The 24,804-nt window shown below is 41.2% G+C and overlaps 2 protein-coding genes across 2 annotated transcripts in view; one reads left to right on the forward strand and one right to left on the reverse strand.

Annotated features, from left to right (window-relative positions):
• Positions 1-18,979, reverse strand: part of LOC149525960 (protein CFDP2-like) — a 197,387-nt gene extending 178,408 nt beyond the window's left edge. Inside the window, exons 1-2 of the mRNA XM_089778279.1 lie at positions 18,730-18,979; positions 18,084-18,681 (exon numbers count right to left, since the gene is read on the reverse strand). Coding sequence (XP_089634405.1) covers positions 18,084-18,681; positions 18,730-18,979 — 848 coding nt within the window. The remainder of the gene's footprint in view (positions 1-18,083; positions 18,682-18,729) is intronic.
• CNTN5 (contactin 5) overlaps positions 1-24,804 on the forward strand; it is a 1,036,023-nt gene that overhangs the window by 210,670 nt on the left and 800,549 nt on the right. The gene's annotated exons all lie outside the window — the stretch shown is intronic.

Genomic DNA, 24,804 nt, shown 5'->3' on the forward strand with positions numbered 1-24,804 from the left:
TCTCACCCACCCACTCCTGGAATAATCCTCTCACCTATATCTCAGCTATTGAAGTCCTCAAATGATGGTTTAAAGACCTCAAAATGCAGAGGATCCTCCAGCAAGTGATCTGTGCCCCATGCTACAGAGGAAGGCGAAAAACCTCCAGGACCTCTGCCAATCTACCCTGGAGGAAAATTCCTTCCCGACCCCAAATATGGCGATCAGCTGAACTCTGAGCATGTGGGCAAGACTCACCAGCCAGACACCTAGGAAAAAGTTCTCTGTAGTGACTCCTATCATCCCACCATTGGCCTATTTAATACAGCATCAATACAGTACTGTGGGGCTGTTTGAATTTATTGCATATACATCCTTCTTTTTTAAATGCATTTGTAAGCAGCCTGATTAGGTATTTAGGTATCTTTAACATACATATGAAGTTGACCCACGGGAGCATTTTCAGTATCATTACCTGGTATGCACCACTGTGGTGTGTAAATGAAAATTGTCTACTTACAATTATGGAAAAAGGTATTAACTATTATTATTATTAATTATTTACAATTAGGGGACTTCTTATACCTCCAGATCAGTGGCAGAGCCATGGGCCCCACATGGCCCCACAGTACGCTAGCATCTTTATGGCTGACTTAGAACAATGTTTCCTCAGATCCCGTCCCCTTTTACCCTTCCTTTACTTACGCTACATTGATGACATCTTTATGATCTGGACCCATGGCCAAGAAACACTGGACTTATTCCACAGAGACTTTAACAACCTATACCCCACCATCAATCTCAGCCTGGACCATTCAACATGAGAGATCCATTTCCTGGACACCACAGTACAAATCACTAATGGAAAATTAAATATCACTCTCTGCAGAAAACCCATTGACTGCTACACTTACCTACATGCCTCCAGCTTCCATCCAGGACACACCAGATGATCCACTGTTTATAGTCAAGCCCTTAGGTACAACCTCATCTGCTCTAATCCCACTGACAGAGACCAGAAACTTCACGATCTCTACCAAGCATTTGTAAATCTCAATTACCCACCAGGGGAAATTAAAAAAAACAAATTGAAAGAGCCAAATGAATACCCAGAAACCATCTACTTCAAGATAGGCCCAAGAAAACCAAAAATAGAACACCACTTGTCGTCACCTATCGCTCCCAACTTAAAGCCCTCCAATGCATTATCAATAACCTACAACCTATACTGGAACAGGATACTACACTTCACTAGGATCTGGGGGACAGACCTCCTATAGACAGTCTCCTATAGACAGTCACCTAACCTCAGAAAGATTCTTACCAACAACCACAGGACATACCACATTAATACCAACCCTGGAACTTTCCCTTGCAACAAACCCCGTTGCCAACTTTGTCCACATATTTACTCTGGTGACACCATCACTGGACTTAACTATGTCAGTTATATGATCAAGAACACATATTCCTGTTCATCCAGAAATATAATTTATGCTATTATGTGTCAACAGTGTCCTTCTGCTATGTGTATTGGACAGACTTCTCAGACACTTCGCCAAAGAATTAATGCCCACAAATCAGACATCAGACATCTTCACAAGGAAAAACCAGTTGCTTTTCATTTCAACCTACCTGGACATAGTCTTAATGACCTTACTACATGCATCTTACTTCAAAGAGACTTTAACACCAGATTACAGAGGAAAACTTCAGAACTTTCATTCGTGCTTAAACTTGACACTTTACAAATGGGCCTTAATAAAGATGATAATTATCTTACACATTACAAAGATAGTTTCCCCACTTATCACCCCTGATTAGCCATTCGTTGACTCATAAATAGCTATTCCCTGCCTACTTCCTTTTCCCCCACCTCACCTTCTGTACTAAATCTGATTTGTCAGTTTAATAATGTGTTCACTTTTTTTATTGTATTCCTTTGGTATATATGGTCATGCCAATTCTCTTCCAGAATATGTATGATCTGAGGAAGTGGGTCTGGCCCACAAAAGCTCATCATCTATTAAACCATCTTGTTAGTCTTTAAAGTGCTACAGAGTTTTTCCTTTTGTTATAGGAATATATTCTTTACTGTTAAATTACTTTTTAGAGGAAATCTTTTCTACCATCCATTTCACATCTACACTGGGATTCCATAGCATTTTCAGATTTATTTTTGGATGTGTTGTACTGAGAGGCTGTGTAAACCCTATTATAGCCTACTGGAAAATCCATTAAGAGGTGGGAGGGAGTTGCCACTGCAAGGACAAGAAGATTAAAAAAATGGGAACTAGCCTTTGTCTGAACAAGAAAGTTGCACCCACTTAAATTATTGTTTTTAAATTGATGGTAAGCACTCCAAATACAGGTGCTTTCTTTCAGTTTAAGTGCAATTTATTTTAATTGATCTTAAACTGGTTCCTGCTAGTCAATTTAATGGTCAAAGGCAATCTGAAACTGCAATATGCATGTACACACAGACATTTGCATCAATTGACTTAAATCAGTTTAAATTCATACCCTTTGTTTAAATCAATATAATTTTCTTCTGACCACAAGGACTTAGCAAAAAGCTGGAGTTGCAGAAAGTGATGCAAAAATGGACTGAAGGTGAGGTGGGTCCTTACAGGTAAAAAAAGTAAGAAAACTAGAGAGAGAGAGAAATTACGGTCTGAAGAGAAAAATGAGGAGATAGGGAGCTGAAGAAATGAGACTGGCTAAGAAAGGTAGAAGAGAGAAACCTGGGAAAGATATACTAGGAAGTTACATTTTGAGCACCACTGAGACTGGTGTTGCACAGTGGTAGAGAAGGGGAAGGGAGAACATTTCTAGAAAAAAAAGGGGAAATGAAATGTTTACTCGTGGAAAAAACAAAAAAGAGACAAAAGAAAAGGTGGAGAGAGAATTGAAGAAATCAGGTGAAACAGCATAGCCACTCTGAGGGATGTGAATCCAATAGACATGGGATGGGGGTAAGGAACTTCCAAAGCTGAGGTAACTACCATTTTGCTTACTACTTTAATGAAATTTTTAAAAAACAGCATTTTCACTCAACAGTTCTTGAATACTTTTATACAGAGCATGGTGGGCAATTGTTTATATTTCCGGGTAAGGCTTTTTAATCATTTGAGCTCTCATGCTTCAGTGTATTTTGTGTCCTCTATTATCCATCATTTTTCCCTCTAGGTAAAAGAATAGTCAAACTGGTGTTTATACGCTGTTTTTGCCCAGAGCAGATAGCAGTGCTATTCAAGGCTTATGCTTGCTGACTGTAAGTGCATGCTCTAGGAGTTGATGGATTTTAATGCTCTTTTGAATGTCTCACTATGGAGAAATTCTAAAGTATTTCTAAAGTGGTAATATGGATAAATTGCATAGTTGTTATGAATACTTTGGACTCAACACTGCAGTAAAACACAAAGTGTGATAAGCCCACCGTGGGATGGCAGTAAAATTAATTCATATCATGGTAACCACACTATCTTTAAAAATGTCAGATTTTTGCTTTTAGCAGAAAAAAAACCTTATAATTTCTACTGCTAATTTTTTTTTCAGTGGAATAACTATGTTTTCTCCATCCTGAGGCATTAACTGATACTTCTATTTAAATATAATATATTCAATTTGTTTATTAGTAAGTATGGAAGCATTTTATTGCACATCTTTTGATTTTAGAATGTAAGAGTTAGTGGGACTTGAGAAGATGTGGTTTCTAGTTCTGGATCTTGTCTTACACTGCTGTCTGATGTTGGAGCAAGTTACTTCACTTTTTGTGTGTCTGTTTTCCTTTTGTGTGTATTTTCTGTGATATTTATATTGTGAACTCTTTGGGTTCAAGACTGTCTCTTACTTGTATTTGTATGGGGCCCAGCAGAATCTGGTCTTGATCTCAATAGAAGTTTGTAAGTGCTAGAGTAATAGCAATTTTAAGTTCTAATTAATTAATTGTCATCTTATAGTAATATATTGTCATCTAATTGTTCCAATTAATATATTGTCACATAATAAAATAGAAGTGCCACCTAAAAAGTGAATCTGCTCACAGTCCCACAGAAGGGTAGCACATGAAACATGTTTGTAATCACATTGTTGCAAGACACAAAACAATCCCTGAAAAACAACATAATGAGAAAAAAATTGGATGAGAACACAAAGTTATAATACCGAGACAACTAGGCCATGGTACTGTACTAATTATATTAAAATGCACTGAAAGAACATTATTGATTCTAGAATGAAGGATTTAATGTAGAAAAAAAGGCATATGATCATGTAATTTAATAAATCCTCATACTGCATATGCATGAGAAGGCTAAATTAAGGTTGGTATTTCCTAAACCAGGGGTTGGAGACACATTTTCTGTCACAGCCCGTTGCCTCACATAAAAAAATCAGTCAGGGATCACACACAGCCCCCATAGGAGGGAGATAGAGTGTGAAGATTTGGAGCTTCCCCTAAGCTCCAGGATAGGGTCAGAAATGAAGGGCTATCAGTGTGGGAGAGAGGATGAGGGCTTTGGAGTAAGACTTTCAGTGAGTGGTTTGGAGTATGGACTGGGGGGGCGGGGGGTTCCAACTGAGGCCAATACGTTTGGAGTGTGGGAAGAGACACAGGACAAGGGATTGGGATGTGGGAGGAGATTCAGGCTCCAGCTGAAGGGTGAAGGCTCTGGGGGTGGGGCTGGGACAGAGAGTTGGAGTGTGGGAAGAGGTTGTGTGTGCAGGCTGCAGAAGGAAGTTTGGGTGCAGGAGGGAGCTCAGGCCTGGTGGATGTGCAACATTTGGAAGGGAATTAGGATGCAGGAGGGAGTTCCAACCCAGGAGAGGGGGTTGGAGTGTGAAATAGGATTCAGGGTGCAGGTTTACCTCAGGAAGCTTCCGGTGAGAAGTGCAGTGGGGCTAAGGCAGTTTGCCTATCTGCCCACCCTGGCTCAGCACTGCTCCCAGAAGTGAATGCCCCATCCAGCCCCCAGGCTGAGGGATCAGGTGGTCCTGTGTGGTGCGTGCTGCCTGGGCCCACAACTCCCATTGGCCATGGGTCCTGGCTAACGGGTTCTGCAGAGCTGGTGCTAGGTGCAGGGGGCAACATACTGAACTTCCCTGATCACTTCTCTGCCTTGGGGTTCCAGAGACATGCTGGCAAGCCAGCAATAGCAACTCTCACCCCACAGTGGGGGTGTAGAGGCTTGGGACTTCTCAACTGTGATGCAGAAACTTGCCATGGGCTGGATGAAATGAAGCAGCAGGCTAGATTTAGCCCAAGGGATGCAGGTTCCACTCCTCTGTCCTAAATGGTTAATGCTTAACTTTTCAACCACAATGTTCTTTTAAAGTGCTTTTTCCATCTATAATTAGGCATTTAGTTCTACACGTACACAGACTGCTATGTAGCTGGCAGAGTGCCTAATACATTTGAACCTTCTCACAGTCTAAATTAGTAGCGGGCAACCTGTGGGCCCAAGGTAAGATGTGTCCCATCACAGTTCTATGTGCAGCCCTCTAGATATTTTGTTTCCCATCGCTTATGTACAGAACTGCCAGATTCTACTGGTTTCTGTCCATGTCAGGTTTTTTTCATACCAGTATTACTAAAGTGATACACAACAGTAAAGCAAGGGCATGTGAAGTGAGGAGCATACTGATTGTGCACAACATTGACTGTGTGATTCATGCACTCCCTTGCATCCAATCAAATTTCTGCTACAGTTCAACTGGCACACCCTGCAAATTCTAGGTATACAAGTGCAGTTAGCAAAACTACCCTATCCCAGTCATGGTTACATCAATCTTGTGGCCGACTGAGATGAAGGAGCTCTTACACAGCTCACTCAGCTAACCTAGGTTGCCCATCACTGATTTAAATGCATGGAAGGGTTTTAAATGTATACCCTGATAACGTAATTTAGCAGAGAAGAGAAGATTGGCTCAACACTGATGGGGTTTGTCTAAATTACACCCCTCTTTCAAAAGAGGGATGTAAATTAGACAGATCGAAATTGCAAATGAAGCCGGGATTTGAATTTCCCAAGCTTCATTTGCATAATGGCGGTCACACAGTCTTTTGAAAAAGGGCTTTTGAAAAGTAAAACTGCTGGCTAGATGGTGATTTTACTTAAGAAAAGCCATTTTTCGAAAGACTGTACGGTCGCCATTATGAAAATGAAGCATGGGAAATTCAAATCCCAGGTTCATTTGCAATTTTGATCTGTCTAATTTACATCCCTCTTTCGAAAGAGGGGTGTAGTTTAGACATACCCAAAGTGATCATACTGAAAATACTGAATCTCAGGGCCAATATTGCTGTTCTCAGTGCCAGTCTCTATAGACTATTCCAAGAGTGTTATATCCATGATACCAAAGCATTCTAGCTATTTCTATACTGCAGTTTTTTTGAGGAAGAGGATATGCAAATGGTGCACTCATTTGCATATTTTCTTCTGATTCCTTTTGCGAAAGAGGTTTTGCCGCTAAAAAGTCCCATGTAGACAGGGCCATTTGTTGGAACACCTCCGCCCCTTTTTGCAAGATCCTGTAAACCTCAATTTTTGAGGAATAAGGGATCTTGTGATAAAGGGCTTTTTTCTGACAAATGGCCCTGTCTACATAGGGCTTTTTTAGCAGCAAAACCTCTTCAGCAAAAAGAATCGGAAGGATATATGCAAAAGAGCTCACGATTTGCATATTCTCTTCTGCATACAAAAAGCAGTGTAGACATAGCCTCTGACTTGAGATGCAACTCTATGATGCAACTGCACAAGAAGCTCAGTGAAAAGAATGTCAGATACATTGAATTTGAAAATTCATGCCTATCTAGACCGTAGTGTTGGATGGATGCATCAGTGTGGATCTGGAGAGCTGGCACAGAAAAATTCTATTGTTGAGGAACATAATTTCTACCAGGAAGCCATGTCTCACAGCATCAAGTTGGAGATAAGGAGTAATTTTGTATTCATATAGGGCGTTTGAAGATCTGAAATATGATCTGTGCCAGTTGAAGCTTTTGCAATTCTGAAGATTTGTAATTTTCTTTTACTTGTTAGTCAACTTCTTAATCTCACAGCCAAGGCTGAAACAGAAGGGTCAAAAGGATGTGTTTTGGGTTGTTATTTTTTCAATTGAATTAGCTCAATCACATTAGTTTAATCCTGCTGAAAAAGAATCCCTATGAAGATGCAGGTTAATACTTAGAGCTTTCTGGGACATGTTTTCCTTTGTGAAACATCTAATTAGTTGGTTTTTGGTAAGCATGGTTTTGGGGCTTTCAGTTTGTGCATGAAAAATTGGAATAACTTAGTTTCTGTTGACATTTTTCAGTATTCAAGAAGCACTTTGCTTTTTCTACAAAAAACAAACCTAAAATGTTTTGACAAACACATTTTCCATGACAATTTCTGTTATAAGACAGAAAGTTTTAATAGAAATTTTATTACCAGCTCTAGCTAACCTGTTTGAAACCATGTTAGCTGATTGAATGGGAGCTGAAATTAACACTTAGGCTATATCTAAACTACATCCCTTTTCTTGAAAAAGGGATGTAAATTAGACACTTTGAAATTGCAAATGATGCCGGGATTTAAATTTCCCATGCTTCATTTGCATAATGGCAGCCACAGGTTTTTTTTTTTCCAAAAAGGGGCTTTTTGAAAGAAAAATGGCTGTTTAGATGGGGATCTTTTGAAAATAAAACCCTTTTTCAAAAGATCCTGTACTCCTGAAAAAAAGAGGAGTCCCAGATTTGAGAGGTTCAACCTGTATACAGCAGAATAACTGAGAAAAGAATCAGACCCTGATTTGCACCTCTAAGAGCTAGAGAGAATATAAGGATACTTTTTCTTCCTCTTGAGCATTACATTGAAGTTTGATAAAAGAGAGGCGTTGAATGGATGTTTGGAAGAAAAGATCGTTTCTCAGCCTAACGAATGAATATATAATTTCCATTCAGTATGAAATTGAAGCTAATTTACAGATTACTTCCCAGAACACAAAGCCAGAAAGTAACAAGCTGAAATTTATTTCCTGAATTGCACTAGTGACAGCTCAGGATACACTAACATTTTATGGTATTGTTTTAAACCTGAATAATATCCTCCTATATTCTGCTTATTTATTAGCCATTTGCATTAGTACAACCGTGAATAGCTCAGTAGTTTGAAGAGGGCTAGCATGCTTGAATCAATAATTCATGGCTCTGAAAGATAAAACTGAAATGTCAGCAGAGAGTGTGAGGCCAATAAGAGAAGGGCCCTATTTTCAGAGTAGTTAAGTAATTGTTACTCAGATCACAGGAGTAAAAATATAAACATTTAGAGGCAGTCAGGAAATATTGAAAGGTGGTTCTCTTGGGGCATCTTGGAAAAAATGCAATAGAAGTTTATCATTCTCCTAGCAAAGGTGGGGGTAGGTTATGTACTATGGTGTCAGCATAACTATGGAAAATAAATGTCATTGCACTATCATCAGTGGCTATTGTGCTTCTGTTGTGTCCTTACAGAAAAAGGAAGAAAAGATCTGCGGTTGTTTATGACTTCCACCACTGTCTTCTTCCCCAATGTGTTCTTCACTCAGTCCCAATTAGGATTCACAGGGCCTCATTCTGATATCACTTAAAGCCGATTTCCTTCTCAGTTACACCTGTATATGCAAAATTGGGAGCAATCTCCATAAATACATTTTAATGTTCTTCTTTTGGTAAAAACTTATCTTATTTTTCAAGGGCTAAACATATTCAGCTATATACATAACAAAAACATTATTTTTATTTCAGCGGGAGATTGTACCACTCCATTTTGGGCCCTAAAAATGAGTTAGAAAATGCAGCTGTCTCTGTTGCTGACGCTTACTTGCCACATTACTGCTAAAGAAACACAATCATGGCATGTGGTTTTATCAGCTTGTCTGAGACCCAGCAAAATTGTACCAGCCATTGGGCAGTTTAGGGCAAAACTTTTAGCTACCTATCTGATCACAAACTCATGAATAATATTTCAAAGTATGCCATCTTGTCATGTCATTAAAAAAAGGCAAAAGAATAGATCGGCCAGAGAAGAAATAAGATGGGGAAGGAAAATGATATATGAGTTGGGGGTGACTGCAGAAATCAAAGTCTCACATTACAAGCGCTGTTCAATATTCAGCTAGATATGATGGAGTTTGTGATGTCATCAGAGTTCTTCTCTCTGGTCTGGTCTGGTCAAGACATCTGTGAGAATCAGGACAATGAAAGCCCAGTGGTGTAGTGGTGGATCCTGGTGCCCTCAGAGATGCTGTGGATGGAGCCATGAGGGTGAAAATAATTATTTTTAGTCCCCCTGTCTCCCATGTGGCCTCTTCCAGAGACATTTTTAGGATCCCAAAGAGAGTTATAGGGAGAAAATGCTATTTGACCTCCTTATTTGGTCCCCTACTTCTGCCTTTTAGATCCCTATTATTACAACAGTGTTCAGGTAGGGGAAAATGGTCATGTTAGTTATTTACAGGGTAGGTTTGCCATAATAAAATTTATGTAGCAAAATATTGTAATTTTCATGAGGTTTATATTCAGTGGGGTCAGAATCACTGGTGTATACTTTGCTTGATGAATGCTGCTCAAGTCAGGTTTCTGACTGCTTTTTGCCACTAGAGTGGTGCTAAGTCACCAGAATTAGGGATGTAAGCAACTAGTCGCCTAGTCCCTCAATTAGTTGCTTTCCCCCCTTGTTCCTAATACATTTAAAAGTCAGAGCTGCAGGTGGATAAGCTCCCGGACAGAGAGCTAACCCAGCTGCAGCTCCCCTGATTATTGACTAATCAACTAGTCGATAGGAAATCCATCAATTTGTCAATTAGTTGATTAAACTAAATTTAACATCCCTAGCTAGACTATCTCCATCATTTTGCCATACTGAAAGAAAAGCTGGGGCATGTTACACTGTTTTGGTGCTCACACACCTTTATATCCAGCTTACCTGTTTATGTCTTTTATAACCAACCATGTCACAGATGCTTTTGTCCTGGAGAGTTCAATAGAACTGAACTTATTTACAATGTGAATTTGATTTATTTGGCTCTGAGTCCCTGAAGCTCATATATGAAATTATGTATTTTTCTATTCAGTTTATACTATAATCTGTTATCTTAGCACTAAAATTGTTTTCATTTATGTGTGAATAATGGCATTGTCTAGGCACTTATACAGAATTATAACCAAAATAGAATAATTGCATTGGAGCCATACAAAGGGCATGGATATTTGCTGAAACACAATGTAAGACACTGACAAAATCCCTCCCTAATAGCTGTTTTAGTGGTAGGTGGGACAAAAATTATGTTGGCCTAGTGAAATGTTTAATGTTACATGAACCAAAATAATAGCTTTTGAAATTAAGTATTTATGAGGTGTAACTTTTAATGTTTATTTTTGAGACAGTTAACATAAAATGGTATTGGACAAAGCAGTTTCATGTTTTTGAAAATTCTGCATAAACTGAATTTGAGCATCATCTAATCCATGAATAGATGTATTATTTTCAAACACAGTCTAACCAGGTTTCATTCAGAACATGTGTATATTTTAACCTTGGCAGGAATGTACTTTTCTTTTATGATCAACAGGAATTTATTTCCCATTGTTAGTTTTTGTTGAGCTTTAGACAAAGCTAACAGAGAGTTTGTTAGAAGGTTCTGATTATTGAAGCTGCCATCTGCATATTTAAACTTCTATGGGTAAAATAGGATGTGCTGGTGAGCTCACAGCTTGGGCTCTGTTTTACTACTGTTGAAAAATCAGAAAACCAATTGTCTTACCACAGCACTGTCTAAGAATATATTGTGTTTAGCAAGGGATAATTTGGGGATCTTTTACATAATATTTGCTTTGTTGATGGTCATTATTTAACTACTGTGAACTAATTAGAAGTTTGATACTCTAGATTGTAGCTAAATGGACAGTAAATTTTGGATAGTAGGTTGTGGTGACAAACGTTAATGTAACTCCTATTTTGATCTTTTGTGGAGCTAACTCTGCCATAATTTATACGTGCAAATCTGAAGTAATTCTATTGGCTATATATTGTGGAAGAGTTCAGATGCTAGCACCCAACCATCCTTTTTTACAATAAAACACATGGACGGGGGGCTTGCCAGAACAGACACTACCAGAACATCTACACTGCGTCCTTAGGTCGAAATAAGCTACACAAATTACATAACTTATTTCAAGTTAATTTCTAAATAGCTTATTTTGTAATTTGGCGCTGTATACACAATGCCAAATTTCAAAATAAATTGCTATTCTGAAACATCCCTTAATCCTCATGGAATGAGGTTTAACAGGACATCAGAATAGTGTACCAATTATTTCAAAAGATTTTAAAATAACAGGAATGCTGTCAAGACGAGTGACAGCTATTTTGGGATACTTCCACTATCCTGAAATAGCAATGCAATGTAGATGTACCCATTGACTCCACAGACATGTCATCCAACTGGGGGCCAGGCAGGGGAAATGGGATTTGCCTCTCTCATTCCTCATGGAAAGGACTATTGGGCCTGTCATAATACAGTGAAATGACACCTGGATTTCCTCTCTATGGTCTTTTGAGGGAACCAACTCTCAACTCCCACTCTCCAGCAATCACCTTTCTTGAGCAGAGACCCACATCTCTCTCCATCAAAACTTTGTGTTTTTTTCAGGCAGCACAGTTTCCTGCATACCCAACAAGCTAGGCTGCCTTAACTGGCCAGTGCCTGCACTTTGTTTGCAAATCAAACACTGTGAACAACTATAATTGCCAAAAGTTAAACGTTTTACAGCACTGCTTTGCATAAGCCAGCACACTGATACTTAGGGTGAAATTGTTATAGAGAAAACATTAAAAACAATAAAAGAACATATCCTAATATACTTATCAATGTTCACTCCCCCAACTCCGACAGCTCTAGCAGGAGTCCTACAAACCCCACAAAAGAGTTTTCTGTGGTTTTAAGTCCATAACAGCCTTAGCTCAAACAAGCACACCCATGACTAGTTAGATTTTTCTTTATACAGCTTGGGCCTTTGATCTGAAGATCTGAAGATTCAAGGAAGAGGAAATCAGCACCCAATGGTCTTCCTCTTCAAGGTGTAACTTCAAAAAGCTTGATTTTTGCATAATCAGAAGTGGGGAATTTACATTCACCTCTCCCAAGAGATTTCCAAAGGTAAACTTGACACTGTTTTTCCCAGGTGTCCTTTCTTGTCTGACCCATATTTTACTATAGTTCTTTGAGGCTCATAATATTTCAGAGAATTCATATCCCATTTTCTCTCTTAGCAAGAAAGGTTACATACAATCCCAGCCCATAATAATACATATAGCATTTGTTTAATATAATGGAACCCAACATACTTAAACTCAATTCACTGAGGTTCCATGAGGATACTATAGGAAACTATTATATCTGTCACTGGGCGTATCTTCCAAATGTGAGACTCCTACAGAATCCATGTGATATCTGGATCATCCACATTAAGGTCCCATTGTCTCCATTCTTGTTCTGGGCCTTCTACAACTCCCATTCTGCCACTCTCCAGTAGGGTGGCTTAGTTGAAGCTGTACCACTTGGGACTTCTCCTTATGGCTGCCCATCGACCCTTCAGAGGTTTGGGAGGGAGTACCACAGGAAAAATAACCCAGTTATATACTCATCTCTATTAGGGTTTGTCTACACTTGCAGCCTATTTCGGAATAGGGCTGCAAATGTAGGCATTCGGAATTGCAAATCAAGCCCGGGATTTAAATATCCCACGCTTGATTTGCATCTTCCCGACCGGCCGCCATTTTTGCACTTTATAAGCCCGGAATAACTGCCCGCGTCTACACGCGGCAGTGAAACAGGCGTTGGAAATAAAGCCCTATTTCGAACTACCTGTTATTCCTCCTGCAATGAGGTTTAACAGGTAGTTTGAAATAGGGCTTTATTTCGAATGCCCATTTCACTTCCGCGTGTAGATGCGGGCAGTTATTCCGGGCTTGTAAATTGCAAAAATGGCTCCCGGACAGGAAGATGCAAATCAAGCATGGGATATTTAAATCCCGGGCTTGATTTGCAATTCTGAATGCCTACATTTTCAGCCCTATTCTGAAATAGGCTGCAAGTGTAGACATACCCTTAGAGTTTCCAACTATTCTCTTAGTATTGAAATATGATGGTCTTAAAGTTGTACCCCTATGAGAAGTCCCTAGCAGTTCTCAATTAATGCTATAGTTTTGATTATAAATGCAAGAGGCCATAGTTTGAGCTTGGGGTAAGTTCCAGTGTGGGTGAACACACCAACACGTACTCCAATAGTAGTGTAGCCCCTGTGGCAGGATGGGGTAGCCACCCTGCATATGATCATGTCTGAGACACCAAGTATGGCCTTGAGTAGCCATTCATGCTGCCAGGACTACACTTCTGTTTGCAACACTCTAGCTCTATCGTATCTAGCACAGCTATGTCTGCCTGAGCTGAAACGTACACCTAAAGCTCAAAGTAGAGATATAGAATCATAGAAATATAGGACCGGTGGAGCCTTGAGAAGTCATTACGTTCAGCACCTCCAAGCGAATAAAAATAGATCATCCCTGGTAGGTGTTTGTCCAAAAAGTTCTTAAAAGCTTCCCATGATGGAGATTCCACAACTTCTCTTGGAAATCTATTCCATACTTTAAATTCCCTTACCTTAGTTAGGAAGCTTTTGCTAATATCTAACGTAGATCTCCCATGCTGCTGATTTAGCACATTACTTCTTGCCTTACCTTCGGTGGACACAAAGATAAATCAGTCCTTATCCTCTTTATAACAGCCCTCATTATATTAGAAGACTGATATATCCTTCAGCCTTTCCACTCTCTAAAATCTAAATATACCTATTTTAACCTATCCGTATAGGTCAGATTTTCTAAACCTTTTAGATGTTTTGTCCTCTGGACGCTCTCCAGTTTGTCTGCAACTTTTCTAAAATGTGGCATCCAGTACTGGATGCAATACTCCAGCTGAGGCTCCAACAATGTTACTGTCTATTTAAGATTTGTGATTTTATCAGTATATATGGACTTTTCCTAAAAGCTTCATCATGGATAGGATTTTAAAAGCCACTCTGCCTTGGCCTAATTATGTGCCCACTCTAATCAACAAGTGCTGTAACTTTGACTTGAATTGAAACAATTTTTAGACGAGTGCTGAGTGTTTTCAAAAGTCTTACCTTAGCTTGTATACATGCTGATTTCTCAAAGGCCAAGGAGACACATAATTTGGAAGGGATTCAAGGCTGTCCCAAAGCCGGAGAATTCAGGTGTCAGGGTTTTGGTTTCCCTGATATAAAAATGAGGCCAAATGTGAATTTTAGGTACAATCTGAACTTCTCCAGAGCTTCAAAAGTCTTTGGATCCTGGAATTTGGATCAGTTCCTCCATTACTCTTCTGAAATACTTTTAGCTGGTCATTTACATTAGTACATTATTTAAATCAACAAATGATACAGGATGGTCACCATTAGTTATGGTGATGAAATTTTACACAGAAGGTATAAATTACACCTGCTTAAGCTCCCAGAGATTTATCTTTGAATTTGGTCCACAGAGTGGATTTGTTGCTGCTCTGAATCCTGGGTGAAGGTTTCTTTTTTCCCCTTCGCCACCCCTGTGGTCTCTCCATTGCACAGCCCAATTACTTGGACTGCATGTGGAGAAGAGTATTTTGTCTACAATGTACATTTTGATTCTGGGTTCCCAAGTCTATACCAAAACCAGATCAGAACCCTGCATGAAAGGATCACCTGTGCGCATAGAAAATGCTTAGCCTAGAGGCTTTTTGATATTTCTATGGTGCTCTGAATTACAATTCTTCCAATTTCACAACAGGAAATGGAGAAACTGACAATACTTGTGTTGTCTGGGGTAGATAATTTCTTACCAGCCTAATGATCTGTTTTTATCACAACAAAAATACAACACACAAGAGGCCTTTTCTCGAGAACATCTAAGAAAGTTTAAGCTACAAAAGAAAAATATACAATGGGCCAGTTTAATCCCTGGTGTAATTCTTTCCATTCCCTTGGATTTACACCAAAAATTTGGCCAAATGTGTGTTTTAAGGGGTGAAGGTGTCTTGAATAGCGAAGGCAGGTTGTCATTACACAACAGATAAAAAATAATTAACATGGTTCTGATGCTTTATTGTGGTATTATTTAGCCAATTGTAAGTGTCCTGTAAAAGATCACTTTGTACATGAAACAAATAGAAATTTATTTTTTAAAGAGAGAGAGACATGTGTAGTACATTGTGTGTGCACCTCTACCTGAAAACTTCTCTATTTTGTTCACTGTGCTGGTTTTTTTTTTTAATTCAATTCAAAGTTTACTTTGAAGGAAGGCCACATGAGATTATCTTGTTTTGCTGCCTGTCCTAAGGGATAAAGTTCATACATACACTAGAGCAACAGTTACATACACTAAGCCTGACATCACTTTTAAACTATAAGCAGTAACATGGTATTATGAGGGAATATATTTAAAAAACAAAAACTAACAAACTCCCAGTGCTAACAGTTTTGATGTAAACCATACCTAACAACATAATGATACAATTAACTTTTTAACCTAGTAATCTAAAATGTTTCTTTTCAAACCATTAATATGGTAAAAGCAATTATTCCATTGACCTAGAAAAAATATGGAAAATTGACCTTTTATTGTTTTTAATACCTGAATTTCAGTTTTCAATTTGAGTGTCAGAAGAGATTTTGTTACAACGGGTGTCTGAAAAGCTATAGAAATATGATAATGTGATTGTTGTTGGCCTCCGTCGGTCAGTTGACCATGGATGACGTATCCTAGTTCTCGTCTTGGTTCGTGTCGGATTGTCTGGGACAGCGTCGGGGACAGCGTCGTTGGTGGCTGAAAAGGCCAATCCGGGACAGGCATTCTTTGCCGCAGAAGTCGCAGCTATAGGTGGTTCCCTGGCTGTTGTTGTTGCGTAACTTCCTGCGGGCTCGCTTTTCTTCTGATGCACGCATCATGTTCATTTCGCCTGACCTGAGCTGTGTGGTCAGGGTGCCCCTCCACTTCAGGCGGTCTGCTGCGAGGTCTTCCCAGGACTGCGTGTTTATGTCGATGGCTTTCATGTCCCTCTTTACGACATCTTTAAATCGCAGGTTCGGGCGCCCTGTGGTTCTCTTCCCAGATGCCAGTTCCCCGTAGAGGATGTCCTTTGGGATCCTCCCGTCCTCCATGCGGCATACATGGCCAAGCCAACGCAGGCGACGTTGTTGGAGCATGGTGTACATGCTGGGGAGGCCGGCTCTAGTCAGAACTTCGAGGTTGGAGACTTTGTCTTGCCAGGTAATGCCCAGGATGCGGCGCAGACCTCGTAGATGGAAAGCGTTCAGTCTCCGCTCTTGTCTCGCGTATGTGGTCCATGTCTCGCTCCCGTACAGCAGGGTGCTGATGACGCAGGCGTTGTACACTGCCATCTTTGTTGCGATTGTCAGCCTGGGGTTGGTCCACACTCGGGTTGTCAGGCGGGCTAAAGTAGAGGCTGCCTTTCCGATCCTCTTGTCGAGCTCAGTGTCAAGGGAGAGATTATCGGTGATGGTGGAGCCCAAGTACGTGAACTGGTGGACGACGTCAAGCTGGTAGTCGTCTACTGTGATGGCTGGTGGAGTGACAGTGTCCTGGCTTAGGACGTTTGTTTTTTTCAAACTGATAGTCAGCCCACAGTCTTTGCAGGCCATGGAAAAACAGCTCATCAGCGACTGTAGTTCTTCCTGGGTATGTGTGACGACTGCTGCGTCATCGGCAAATATCATGTCCCTGATCAGCGTCTCACGTATCTTCGTCTTGGCTTTGAGGTGAGAGAGATTGAATAGCTTGCCGTCCGATCTGGTGCGGAGGTAGATTCCTTCTGTTGCTGAGCCGAAGGCATGCTTGAGGAGCAGGGCAAAGAAGATCCCAAACAATGTGGGGGCAAGAACGCAGCCTTGCTTGACGCCGCTGCTGATGCTGAAAGGCTCAGAGCAACTGCCGTTAAACTGTACTGTTCCCTTCATGTCTGTGTGGAAGGATTCAATCAAACTCTGCAGTTTTGGTGGGCAGCCGATCTTGTGAAGGATTTTGAAGAGTCCGTCTCTGCTGACCAGGTCAAAGGCTTTGGTGAGATCAATGAAGGAGACGTACAGGGGCATCTGCTGTTCTCTACACTTCTCCTGGAGTTGTCGTAGGGAGAAAATCATGTCTACGGTTGACCGTTCTGCGCGGAAACCACACTGTGACTCCGGGTAGACACGTTCAGCCAGCTTCTGCAGTCGGGTCAAGATGACCTTAGCAAATACTTTGCCTACGATGCTAAGAAGGGAGATGCCTCTGTAGTTGTTGCAATCACTTCTCTCGCCCTTATTCTTGTAGAGGGTGACGATCTTAGCATCCCACATATCCTGCAGTACGGCTCCTTCTTTCCAGCACTGACAGAGCACTTTGTGAAGAGGGTGCAGTAGGGAACACTTGCACTGTTTCAGCAGGTCTGGAGGAATCCCGTCGCTGCCGGGGGCTTTTCTTGAGGCCAGTTTATCAACAGCCTTGCTGAGCTCTTCTACTGTTGGCTCTGCATCAAGTTCTTCCATGGTTGGCAGGCATTCAATGGCATCTAATGCTGCGGAGGTCACCGTATTCCGTCTGGAGTAGAGGTCGGAGTAGTGTTCCACCCATCTCCCCAACTGTTGTTGCTTGTTGGAGATTATTTCTCCAGTAGATGACTTGAGGGGTGCTGTTTTGCTCTGGGTAGGGCCCAGCACTTTCTTAATGCCGTCGTACATGCCTCTTGTGTTCCCTGATATGACTGCTTTCTGGATGTCGTTGCTGAGCTGCTGCCAAAATTCGTTCGCACAGTGTCTGGCAACCTGTTGAGCCTTGCTCCTAGTAGCCCTGAGAATTTGTAGGTTCCTCTGGCTTGGTGACCGCTTGTATTCTGCCAGGGCGGCGCGCTTGGCTTCTATGACTGGAATCATCACAGAGGACTTTGCTTCAAACCAGTCGTGCGTCTTTATGGTCCTCTTTCCAAAGGTTGCCAGGGCAGTGCGGTGCATTATGTTCCGCAGTGTTTCCCACTTTTCCATGGCAGAGTCTCCTGTCTGTGTAGCATCAAGTTCCTTCTCAAGCGCTTCTGCGAATTTCTGCGTCAGGTCAGGCTGCGACATCTTGCTGACGTCGATGCGAGGATTTCCTTGTTTCCTTGAACGATGAAACCTCTTCGGGTTCAGCCTGATCTTGCAGCACACTAAGGAGTGATCTGTGTCGCAGTCAGCGCTGTGATAAGAGCGTACGTGCAGGACGCAATTGATAGCTGAGCGGCGAACTAGTATAAGGTCCAACTGGTGCCAGTGTTTCGAGCGCGGATGTCGCCAGGAGACCTTATGCTGGGGCTTGGTCTGGAAGTATGAGTTGGCGATGCACAGGTTGTAGAAAGCGCAGAGCTCGAGCAGGCGTTGGCCGTTCTCGTTCATTTTGCCGACGCCAAATTTTCCGAGGCACGAAGGCCATGAGTCATTGTCCGCACCTACTCTGGCATTGAAGTCACCCAAAAGGATGAGTTGTTCCTTGTCGGGGATGCTGTTGATGACAGATGTTAGGTTCTCATAGAACCGGTCTTTAGTTTTCAATGTTGCGTTCAGAGTTGGGGCGTATACGCTGACGAGGGTGATAGGGCCTGTGGTGGTGTTGAGACGAAGGGTGAGGAGTCATTCTGAGCCATTACTGCCTGGTTCTACCATACTCAGTAGGCTATTTTTCACCGCGAAAGCTACGCCATGCTGTCTAGGCTCGTCTGGGGCCTTTCCCTGCCAGTAGAAGGTGTAGTCTTTTTCTTTCAGAATGCCTGAGTCTGCCAGTTGTGTTTCCTGTAGGGCGGCGATGTCTACGTTCAGCCTCAGAAGTTCGTTATTGATGACTGCTGTCTTTCGTAGGTCGTCAATGTCCCGTACGTCTTCGGAGAGGCCCGTCAACATTGTATGGACATTCCAACATCCCAGTTTAAGAGGTGGTCTCTTTCTCAGTGTTTTGTTGCCTGGTGCAATGGTTGCAGCCTGCCGTTCGGAAAGTTCCTAATCCCCATGCACCCAGTGAGGAAAGCAGACTGTGGCGGGGCAGTACCTGACTGTCTGGGGGCTGCCCAGCTTGAGGCGGGTGGTAACTGCCCAGTGAGACCCGAAGATCCCTCCCACCGCCGGGAACAACCCCTGGCGCCATGCTCTACGCCAATTGAGCTGTGGCTTATTACCGGTAAACTGTTGCTCCCCGTGTTGTTTCCGCGCTAGTAACGCTAGCGAGGCTGGAGTGTCCTCTCCAGGGTTGCGAGATATGTTGGTAGTCGGATACTAGCCAGGGCAATGTAATATGGAGGAACAGGCTATTGCCCATGTAGCGGGTCCCCCCTCTCCACGTCGTCGATGGATCCAAAGGAACAGCAGGGCTGCTACAGTTTGGCATCGGCGCCGTCGCAGGAGTTGCCAGAGCGAGGCTGCAAGCAGCGTCGAACAGCCTTAGGGACTCCGACTCCGGATTTTTCCTCGAGGTTTACTCCTGAAGCCTTTTCCATGGAAGAATATAGCCGCAAGGCAGCGGAGGTTTAAAATCAGGGTTTTCCTTCCCCTAGATGAACTGCCTTCCTAGGCTGACGAGTATCATCTCCCCGAAGCAACTGGTTATAAGGCGCCAGTGACCCGCCTGCGTCCCTTCTCCTGTCAGTTAAAACAGTTCCGCCGGGTTTACAAGCTAAACCGCACGTGAAGGCCAGGAGCTGGACTTGGTTGTCAGAGGCTATTGGAGACGCACGCCGTATAGGGGTACTTTATAGACAGTGGGAGCTTATCCCCACTACCACCCCTGGCTATGACAACCTTGAATAATGTGATTATATAAGCACTTTCTATATAGTGCCTTTCCTCCACAAGGATTATTTTACAAAACCAATAAGCAAACAATATACAGGAACATGTTTTTTCCAGTCACTTCTAGAATAGGATATAGACATTGTTTAAAAACTCTATCCTACATTTTTAAAACATGAAAAAATGTTAATAGACTAAGCCTGCAGAACAAATTTTAGATAAAATGTAATTAACCAAATTGAATTTGGGGTAGAATATACAAAAGTACAACCCTACTTTTATGAAATGACATTTTTTTAATGATGACGTGTTTGGGAATTTGATTTTTGTAGTGATAAACTCATAAAGCAGGCATTATTAAAGGAGATTTCAGTGAGAGTTGTTTTCCATTAAACAGCTAGGCTGTGTCTACATTGGCATCCCTTTCCAGAAAAGGGATGCTAATGAGACACTTAAGAATTGCAAATCCGCAGGGGATTTAAATATTCCCCACGGCATTTACATTTACACGGCTGCCGCTTTTTTCCGGCTCGGGGTTTTTGCTGGAGAAAAGCGCCAGTGTAGACGCAATTCTCCAGAAAATAAGCCCTTTTCCGGAAGATCCCTTATTCCTACTTGAAAGTTACACTTTGAAGTAGGAATAAGGGATGTTCCGGAAAAGGGTTTATTTTCCGGAGAATCGCGTCTACACTGACGCTTTTCTCCGGCAAAAACCCAGAGCTGGAAAAAAGCGGCAGCCGTGTAAATGCAAATGCCACGGGGGATATTTAAATGCCCCGTGGATTTGCAATTCTGAAGTGTCTCATTACCATCCCTTTTCTGGAAAGGGATGCCAATGTAGACACAGCCTTACTGTTATTTTGAGATAACTAGCTTTATTTTGAAAAAACAATATGAGCATCTACACAGCCATTCCGTTATTTCAAAATAATTTCAAAATAATGGACGGCTTATTCCGAAATCTGTAAACTTCATTCTGTGAGGAATAACACCTATTCACGAATAGTTATTTCGAAATAAGGCATATGTAGGTGCTCCATTGCTGCTATTTTGAAATAGACCCTTACCAGAGCCATTTTAAGTTATTCTTCAACAGTGCCTCCTGGGGCTCTAAATCGAGGTAGCATGTCTACATTACGGAAGCCTGCCTCAGAATAATTTTGAAGCTTCCCTGCAGTGTAGACATGCTATTTCCAAAATAAGCTATTCCAGAATAGCTTATTTTGAAATAAGCATGTAGTGTAGACGTACCCTTATAGAACATGAGCTAATTATCTAAATTTCTTATTGGCATTATTTTCTTCAGAATAGTTGTCCAATTGAAGCATCATACTACGAAAGGTGTTTGTTTTGCTTTTGCACTCTTTTTTTTCCTCCTCTGTGAACTTTTTACTATATGAAACCTTGAAGTTTTCAACCCCTTTCCATCCATAAGATATTAGATCTGAGGGTTTTTTTACACGTTAAGTTGGTATAGTCCAGTCTTCTCCTGGCAAATACATATTTCTCAAAGCTATCTTGCTGCTCCCTGCACTAAAATCTGCTTTCCTTTCCAACTTTAATGGTCAAGGTTAAAAATAAAAGGTATTTTTACAGGCGTGAGAAAAAAAGTTACACTTAAAGTTCACTCAGCAGAGTTAATTATTTTTGACCATAAGGACTTGAATAAAATTTTCTGACCTACAAGGGATAGTTGTTGTATTCCATAGGTGGCTATGACTCATTGGAATTGTTCTTGTGTGGAAATACGAACTACTTTTGTTGCTTTTATGTTTATTGCCATAAACTGGGATAGGCATGCTGTTGTTAACTCACTGAAGGGGATTTTGAGAAGGACTTGCAATACCTTACGGTACCAAAACATTCTCATAGAACTGGTGTAGCCCTTTTTCCTCCATGGCCCATTCCCCCAGGTGATCGCCTCAAAAATTTGGACATTTCTATGGCAGAATCAGAGCTGTGTCTGCACAGCCTCTTCTTCCCGCAGATCATAAAGATTCTTGTGTACTCCAGGATGGTGCACATTTGGAGCTTGGAGTCGTCATGATCAACTGCTCCAGAGAGCCCTGAAAAAAACAGGAAATGGAAATTCAAAAATCCCTGGACCTTTAATAGGAGAGGGGCTGTTTCCTATGTATCTGGCTATTGTGCAAAATAGTTGAAAACATGTACCACAGAAGAGCATTGTGGGACACTTCCTCGAGGCCAATTATGTTGACTAAGCAACCCAGTGCCCACACTGCCTGTATATTGACCTAACAACAATGAATCAAGTACTACCCTAGTGGCAAAAATGGAATAATTAAGTGAACATAATAGGTGAGCTATGCTGAGGATTTGTAGAAGCATTCATTATAAGGTCCACATAAGGCAGCGTACATTGACATAACCACATACAGCCTCTCCCCGAGTTACAAACGAATTACAGACCAAACATTTGGCCGTAACTCAATCTGTTCATAACTTGGACCCCATTGAGTTACATAGCGACCGCGCTGTTTGTAAGCGCGGGTCACGGTCGTAATTCAGGGACCGCCTTTACAACTGATTCATGGGAACTTTGGTCATAAATGCAAACGGTCGTAACTCAACCATTCACAACTCAGGGACCGGCTGTAATATAGACCAAGCCTTAGCTATGGGCAATGGCTGAGCTCAGATCCTATCTGACATATTAGTGAGACCACGGTACAAATCTTTATTTAATAGGCAAAAAACATGCATCCTTGTGCTTCTGGTAATTCAGACAGCTCTGTGCAATCAGCATCAGGGCTGTCCCAAGGAAAATACCCACACTTGAATGACTGTGAGACCAGTGGAAAATAGGCCCTCTGACAGGTTATAGAATTAGAACCTTGTATCTATCACTACAAAAATAACATGAATGTTAGATTCAAAATAGGGGACGGGACAAATTTTCACAAGACTTTAACATGGAAGAGATGGAGTTTTACTTACAATACCTGGATTTTATATAAAATTGCCTATATGTATTCATATAAAAAGTCAAACAAATGAAATGAGGAAAAGACTATTTTCTTTTTTTCATATGTTATTGTGTTGCTGTCTAATTTATCAAGCGGTGTCTTGCTTTTGTATTAACTATTAGGTAAGTGAGCTAGAAATTCTGCAGGTAATAAGGAAAGAAGAAATATTAAAGGGAAGCTATTACTGTTATGTGTGTAATACTGGGATTTAAGCTGTGACCAAATACAGTAAGAAAGATTAGACACTTGATTGCTGTGCTTGAGAGATGCAGGGAAAGAGAAGAGCACTGGAGATCATTTTAGAACAGTTGGATGCAGAATCATGTGTGAATCAGTAAGGAGTGATTCTGAGTTTTTGAAAATGAAGAAGAGATTTAAAAAGAAATGTTTACAAAGTTTTTTTATAGGAAACTTTGTTAGGGTGAACATGGTATCAGTGCAAAATAGGAGGATAAGCATATTATGATATAAAGTACTGTGTCAGGGAGGAAAGAGAAAGAGTATGTACTGGGAATGGAGATGAGCTACATAACACAACTAAATTTGGGATTTATGAGTAACAATTTAAGGGCGAGTAAGTTCCATTTCAAGATTCATAATATGCCTATATATAAATGCAAGAGGTTCAGCAAAAACTATATAAATAAACTGGAGGCATTTACAGACACAGAAAAATGTAAAATTATGGGCTTAAATGAAATCTGCTTTGATTACTATAGCTGGGGTATTCACATGAAAGGATAAGTGGGAAGATAAAAGAGAATAGAGAACCTGCTTATGAGGAAGAATGTATAAGTTTCTGAAAGAGAGGATTTAGCAGTGACTATTTTATAGTTGGCTTAAATCTTGTGAGTGAGTGCACAACAAAAATGTTTTATTAGCCCTGTCTTTTTTGCCTATCATAGTTGCTTCTATGCAGTCTAGGTGAATAACTTAACCCATTGCTGATGCAGCCAAGTTGCCTGCTCTCCTCAGATTCACTTCAAGCAAGAGGAGTGATGGAGTCATACTACTGCTATTTGTTATCCAGGATAAGGGAGCTCCCTGTGTGCCATAGTGTTTGTGGTGTTCAGTAATCACCCAGACCATGTCTCAAAGATAACTAAACTGCAGATTTAGGTTCACTTAAATCTCAGGTTGAGGCTCTTATGTTGCAGTATTAAGTTCTGCTATCTACAAAATTCCTACTGAACCCTCTAGACCAGTTTTTCTCAACCTTTTTTTAATAAACTACCCCTTTTTCAAAAAATTACCTACAGTTTTCATACACACAATTTTTTTCTACCATTGCAACACACTTGTTTAAACAACTTAATTGTAGCTGGGCATTCGATGAAATTTTTGGGTATAAAAAGTACAAAAATAATAAAGTACTGTAAAACTTAAAACAAAAATTAAGTTTTCTCCAAATTTCAGTTGTGTTGACGTACTCCCCAGACTTCTCTTGAGTCTACCCTCTAAGGGTACTTGTACCACTGGTTGAGAAACACTGGTCTAGACAACTAAACTCACCCCAAACCTAAATTTTCAGAGTAAAAGTTTTCTTGCCATTTAACTTTCTGCCTGTGTGTTCTACTGCCTCACTCTGGTGTCCAGACACATTGTTGTCCACAGTGATTCACAAACCAGGGAAAGATAGGGGAGAAATGCCTATCTTGTGCGAAGAATCCAATTCACTAGGTGTGCTCAGAATAGGGTTGCCAAATGTTGATGACTTTCCCACCTCTTCCCCCAAGGTTCTGCTACTGCTTTGTCCCTTCCCCTGAAACCCATCCCTTGTTCCCTTCTCCCCCCCACCCCTCCCACCTTCCCTGGCTCTTGCTGCTCTTCCCCTCTCTTCCCCACCTCAACCTGGGTCACGAAGGATTTGCCTGCAGGGCCAAGGCTGGGACATGCAGCTGCCCAGCTAAACAGAGGTTGGTGTGGGTAATGGCTCGGGGCCTTCCTGCCTCCTCC

This window comes from Pelodiscus sinensis, chromosome 1 (genome assembly GCF_052426305.1).
Source record: "Pelodiscus sinensis isolate ZL-2025 chromosome 1, ASM5242630v1, whole genome shotgun sequence".
NCBI lineage: Eukaryota > Metazoa > Chordata > Testudines > Trionychidae > Pelodiscus > Pelodiscus sinensis.